General features: G+C 42.7%; 1 protein-coding gene across 1 annotated transcript in view; it reads right to left on the bottom strand.

Moving 5' to 3' along the window:
* WNK2 (WNK lysine deficient protein kinase 2) overlaps positions 1-6959 on the bottom strand; it is a 128064-nt gene that overhangs the window by 83396 nt on the left and 37709 nt on the right. The window contains 1 exon segment of the mRNA XM_010007821.1: positions 5952-6172. Within this exon segment, the coding sequence (XP_010006123.1) occupies positions 5952-6172 (221 nt within the window).

The raw sequence follows: 6959 nt of genomic DNA, 5'->3' as shown, positions 1-6959 counted from the left end.
CCCTACAATAGTTGTGCCCATTATAGCTGTGTAAGGGTGCATGCAAGGTTGTTTCAGAAGAGGAAAGTAACTAGAATAAGCTCAAGCATCCTCCAGGAAAGAAACTTAAAGTCAACCCACATGCTTACATACCCATGGCTCACTGGTAATAATGCAAGGGGAAAGAGAAAAGAGGAAAAAAATAGAAAAAGTATCAATTTTTCAAAACTTAACTAGAGAATGAGATAGGGTACATCGCCTGACCATACTGGAAGTCATGAAATGGTTTGCTTTTCTGAGTGGAGAGAGGGATGTGCACAGGTTTGTGGAGGTGAAAAGCAGAAAAGAAACAAGAACCTTCACTCTGTTTTTTTTCAATGCACATTTGCATTTTTTCCTCCAGAGATACAGAGCAACTGCAGACAAACAGCACTGCAGAAGCAAGCAGTGTCACAAATCTCCTACAGAGTCAGGCACAAAACATTATACGTAATTTTGTCACTGGTTTAGTGGGACAAATCAATGAGGCTACTCACAGAATAAGGCCCTACTCAACAGGGCCAAGAGTGTCAGAAATCTGATGCAACTGGACAAAGCACTGTGCTTGCTGCTTTGTAATGGGCAGGTACAGCTTTATGACAAGTGGTGGCTTTCAACACCTGCCAACTTCTCCGAAAAGTCAGGTCTTTCTTACAAAGCAAAAGCAGAAAAATTAACACTTAGGTCATTTATTATGTAACTTAGTCTTAAGAGTCCCAACCAATTTATTTCCTTTTTACATTTAGAAAAGAGGAAGGAAAAGAGATCAATGCAGGTGTGTGTTGTGGGTGAGGACAAGTCAGCTGTGAGCACCAGGAAGCCAAAAGGAGCACGAGAGGACTTTGACCATGGAAAAGACCCAGACAAACTCAGCCCATCCAGCCCAGCAGCACCCACCTCAGCACCCAAACTCCCCCCTGAGCCCTATGGCAGCCCGGTGGGTCCCCTATTTTTTGGTTCTGACATTAACAAAGACACAACTGGAATACCAGGAAAAAAATAGTTCTTACCTATTTCTGGGGACTTGATGTAAGCTTTTTTTTTGTTTAATGGCAACATAAATGACATCTCAAAATCAGCGTCTGTCAGCAAAAACCCTGTTTTTGCATATTTTTTGAAGTAGACTTGGCCTAACTCACAAAACAAGCCCCAGCACAGGCATTTCTATGAAATTAATTTTATAAAATTAGGGATTGAGCTCTTCTCTTGTTTATGGCCCTTCAACCTCAGAGACACTCATTCCTTCAGCCTCTGTAAACCAGTCAGACTCATGTTATGGGTGTCTGCTTAGTGTCTGCTTTGAGGGTTTTTCTCCCTCACTGTCACAGGGGTGGTGGCTGCTGCTCCGAAATGGTTAACAACTGCCATAAAGAATGATTTTTGGAGCTGCTACCTTCTTCAAGAAGGAATAAGGCTCAGAGGCAGGAGTGAATCTCATGAATTATGGAGCATTGAAAGCAAATCTGAAGAAGTGATAGCAATAGCCAAAGAAGCAAATTCAATTCCTGACACCATTCCAAAACAGCACAAAAATTACATTTTCCCCCCATCCCTCGGGGGTGGGAAGGAATACTTAAACAACCCAGACCACCTAGATGTAAAGATGCTCAGCATCTACTCAGCTCCTCTTGGCAGGAGGAGTTCTGCCCTGGTGGGCTCCCTGCTGAGGTACAGGTCAGTGAGTCAGCAATGGCAGTGAGGGAGCAGCTGGACCTCAGCCATGCTGACTTCATTCCATGCAGAGCCATGTGAAACTGCAGCTACTAATAATCCTTTAAAGCTACTACATCTACAGTGGGGGCAGAATTACTCATCTCACCAGTGTTTCCAAGCCCTCCCAATTCTTTCCTTGGAGCAGCACTACTCATGAAAAAGCTAAGCTGGGTTATATTGCGAAAAGGAATGCAGAGATGTTGCCAGCCACCTGCAGCCCTTTTCAGTATTTAATTTCTTTTAGACACGAATGTGTTTTGATGGTGTTGTGGTGGCAACTGATTTTACCAAAACCTGTACTGGTATTACTGAGATTATTCCCAGTACTACTATTCCTGATATTATTCCATTGTGTCCTCTGGACAATCATTATACTGCATAAAATTAGGTGAAGAAATACTGACCCTCAACAGAAAAAAAAAATCCACTGATAATTAGAAGTTAAAAACTAGAGAAACTTAACAGATACAAACCAACACAATTTCACTACAATGAACAAGGCCAACCAGACTCATAGTAGCCAAGCACATACTCAAAATTTCTATCATTTTGACTTCCAACAATACTGGGCTCCTCAAGCATCAAGGTTAATTCTTCTGTACAAATAATTGCAATGAATTATAATATCTGAAAAGCTAAAATGTCAAAATAATTATTTAAGCAACCACTGCTTGAGAGATAGGATGATATTTTCATATATAGTCAGGGAACAATGGTTGTCACTATCAGTTTGCTAATACTAATTACCTAGAATCTGATTTCTATTTCTATTGTAAGCTGAAACACGACTATGAGCATGATAACTTCCCTCACATTCAGTAACATTTCTCAGGAATTTGCAGCTTCCTAGACACATCACCTACAGATCTGAACAAAGGAGATTTATTAGGGAAGCCTGGGTAAAAAACACAAAATGTTTGAGAATTCAAGAGAATATTACATTTGCATTGGAAACAATGAATGTAATTTTTGCAAGGAAATAACATCATAGAATCCTAGAATGGTTTGGGTTGGAAGGGACCTTAAAAATCATCTAGATCTAATCCCCTTGCATGGGCAGAGACACCTCCCACTAGACCAGGTTGCTCCAAGCCCCATCCAACCTGCCCTTGAACACTTCCAAAGGGATGGGGCAGCCACAGCTTCCCTGGGCAAACTGGGCCAGTTTCTCACCACCCTCAGAATGAAAAATTTCCTCCTAATGTCTAAAATAAATCTCCCCTCTTGCAGTTTTAATCCATTTCCCCTCATCCCATCACTCCCAAGCCCCTCCCCAGCTTTCCTGGAGCCCCTCTAGGCACTGGAAGGTGCTCTAAGGTCTCCCTGGAGCCTTCTCTTCTCAGGCTGAACAGCCCCAGCTCTCTCAGCCTGTCTCCAGAGCAGAGGTGCAACATCCTTTGACAGTCCTTCAGAAAACATCCTCTCTGTTATCACAAACCCAAGTTCTCAGGCAGGCACAACCTAAAGGCATTAGCTATTGCATATCCCAATGGAAATGTCCTTTAATTTCATCCCCACTGATTTTTTAAGAAAACACAGAGGTTTCAGCAGAGCTCTGGCAGGACAGCATCAAGGCAGGGATGAGCTCTGCAGTCACCTGCAGCTGCGGCCAGTTTTGCTGATGCCCAGGATCTGGGGATAAGATGTTCCAGCCAGACCAACCTCTCTCTGACCTCTCTGCTAAGAAGAGAAACCTGGATCTAAGGGGCACTGCTGCCTTGCCCTTCAGCAAAAGTAACCATCCCTATCCCAGCATCATGGGAAGCAAAAGACTTCAGGAGGCTATCCCAGGCTGTGGCAGCCCTCCCTGGTTAGGGAGAGACCAGGGCGTCCCATCTCTGCCCTCTGCTCTATTCTTCTCCCCCCCAGCAGGCACTGAGCCTGTTCTCAGCAGGGTGATGCACACAAGCTGCTGTCTGCCCTGGTGGGCTCCCTGCTGAGGTACAGGTCAGTGAGTCAGCAATGGCAGTGAGGGAGCAGCTGGACCTCAGCCATGCTGACTTCATTCCATGCAGAGCCATGTGAAACTGCAGCTACTAATAATCCTTTAAAGCTACTACATCTACAGTGGGGGCAGAATTACTCATCTCACCAGTGTTTCCAAGCCCTCCCAATTCTTTCCTTGGAGCAGCACTACTCATGAAAAAGCTAAGCTGGGTTATATTGCGAAAAGGAATGCAGAGATGTTGCCAGCCACCTGCAGCCCTTTTCAGTATTTAATTTCTTTTAGACACGAATGTGTTTTGATGGTGTTGTGGTGGCAACTGATTTTACCAAAACCTGTACTGGTATTACTGAGATTATTCCCAGTACTACTATTCCTGATATTATTCCATTGTGTCCTCTGGACAATCATTATACTGCATAAAATTAGGTGAAGAAATACTGACCCTCAACAGAAAAAAAAAATCCACTGATAATTAGAAGTTAAAAACTAGAGAAACTTAACAGATACAAACCAACACAATTTCACTACAATGAACAAGGCCAACCAGACTCATAGTAGCCAAGCACATACTCAAAATTTCTATCATTTTGACTTCCAACAATACTGGGCTCCTCAAGCATCAAGGTTAATTCTTCTGTACAAATAATTGCAATGAATTATAATATCTGAAAAGCTAAAATGTCAAAATAATTATTTAAGCAACCACTGCTTGAGAGATAGGATGATATTTTCATATATAGTCAGGGAACAATGGTTGTCACTATCAGTTTGCTAATACTAATTACCTAGAATCTGATTTCTATTTCTATTGTAAGCTGAAACACGACTATGAGCATGATAACTTCCCTCACATTCAGTAACATTTCTCAGGAATTTGCAGCTTCCTAGACACATCACCTACAGATCTGAACAAAGGAGATTTATTAGGGAAGCCTGGGTAAAAAACACAAAATGTTTGAGAATTCAAGAGAATATTACATTTGCATTGGAAACAATGAATGTAATTTTTGCAAGGAAATAACATCATAGAATCCTAGAATGGTTTGGGTTGGAAGGGACCTTAAAAATCATCTAGATCTAATCCCCTTGCATGGGCAGAGACACCTCCCACTAGACCAGGTTGCTCCAAGCCCCATCCAACCTGCCCTTGAACACTTCCAAAGGGATGGGGCAGCCACAGCTTCCCTGGGCAAACTGGGCCAGTTTCTCACCACCCTCAGAATGAAAAATTTCCTCCTAATGTCTAAAATAAATCTCCCCTCTTGCAGTTTTAATCCATTTTCCCTCATCCCATCACTCCCAAGCCCCTCCCCAGCTTTCCTGGAGCCCCTCTAGGCACTGGAAGGTGCTCTAAGGTCTCCCTGGAGCCTTCTCTTCTCAGGCTGAACAGCCCCAGCTCTCTCAGCCTGTCTCCAGAGCAGAGGTGCAACATCCTTTGACAGTCCTTCAGAAAACATCCTCTCTGTTATCACAAACCCAAGTTCTCAGGCAGGCACAACCTAAAGGCATTAGCTATTGCATATCCCAATGGAAATGTCCTTTAATTTCATCCCCACTGATTTTTTAAGAAAACACAGAGGTTTCAGCAGAGCTCTGGCAGGACAGCATCAAGGCAGGGATGAGCTCTGCAGTCACCTGCAGCTGCGGCCAGTTTTGCTGATGCCCAGGATCTGGGGATAAGATGTTCCAGCCAGACCAACCTCTCTCTGACCTCTCTGCTAAGAAGAGAAACCTGGATCTAAGGGGCACTGCTGCCTTGCCCTTCAGCAAAAGTAACCATCCCTATCCCAGCATCATGGGAAGCAAAAGACTTCAGGAGGCTATCCCAGGCTGTGGCAGCCCTCCCTGGTTAGGGAGAGACCAGGGCGTCCCATCTCTGCCCTCTGCTCTATTCTTCTCCCCCCCAGCAGGCACTGAGCCTGTTCTCAGCAGGGTGATGCACACAAGCTGCTGAGAACCCTTCCTGATCCTTCTGTAGGACAAAGAAGAAGGATTTATGGTCACTGAGTATATATATTTCAACTAAAAGAAACAAACAAAACCAAAGCATTTGGACATTGTGATACAGAAGGAAGGAGCAAAGGGAGTCATTACACCAGTTACACCAGCTGGAAGTTTTTATATTGGTATAAAGGGAACAGTCACACAACCACTCTAATCTCTACTACCAACCTACGAGGAAAACAACCATTAATGCAAAATCTGAAAGCAAGATTTTCAAAAGACAACCACCACAGCAACAGAAGGAAGCCAAGGAGAACAGGAGGATTACCTATTACGCTTTTGGCAAATGAAGCTCTCTTGAGGGTTGCCAGACCCAAGTCTCCTATTTTCACAGATCCAGTTGGTCCAGTGATAAAAATATTGTCACATTTCAAGTCTCTGTGAATGATTGGTGGAGTTCTTGTGTGCAAGAAAAGAAGACCCTTCAGGATTTGCCGGCACCAACTACGCAGGACTTTTGGTTTCATCACTTTAAATCTTTTCAGATACCTACAAGCACAAACACACACAAAAGTGGGTATAAAGAAAATTAAGTGTCATTAGAGATTCTAGAGGCTTTAACAGTTGAAACTCCGTTCTGGATAAAAGACCCTTATTGGATGCCAGAACAGCAGCTCAGAAATATCACTAAATTGAAAGAAACAGATCTTTTCAATGGAGGAATTAGAGCATTCATTTTTAGAGAAGATAGTAAGCACTTCTGGTGGAAATACAGCCAAAAATTTGTAATTTTACCAGTACAGTAATCCACAATGCAGAGAATAGTTTTAGAACATGTTTAATATATTAAAACCAGAAGAGTATTGAAGTTTTATTTTAACCAGAAGACTTTGACCTCTGCACCATGCACCTGCATTATTTCCATTTACCTACACACAGATGGGAAGGGTGCATTTAGGAAAAATGTCAAACCTGCTAATGCACTGGCAAAGTAGCACACTGGAGATACACAGTGATGATTACTGCTCCCATTGGGGTTGAAAATCTGTTCCAGAATTCATGCCAACTGTTTTATATCAACCTTAACAAGATTTTCAGTACCAAAAGCTATTAATTAATATTGTTTAGTAGATAACCTAGACTCCCCTTTGCTTCAAATTGAGATCCTACCATTCAAGTGCTATTCTAACTGAATTTTCTAACAAAACATCCAAAAACAAGCACAAAAGCAATCACAAAAACACACGCTGACAAATTAAAACGTGACAGGCAGAAGATGAAACACACCAGAAAGCTGCTTCTAGTTGCATAACGGAAACAGGAGAGCAGGGAAAGA

Source organism: Chaetura pelagica, unplaced genomic scaffold (genome assembly GCF_000747805.2).
Source record: "Chaetura pelagica isolate M959 unplaced genomic scaffold, ChaPel_1.0 scaffold562, whole genome shotgun sequence".
Taxonomy (NCBI): domain Eukaryota; kingdom Metazoa; phylum Chordata; class Aves; order Apodiformes; family Apodidae; genus Chaetura; species Chaetura pelagica.
The sequence above is the reverse complement of the archived record's forward strand: the minus strand, read 5'-3'. Positions and strand labels throughout refer to the sequence as shown.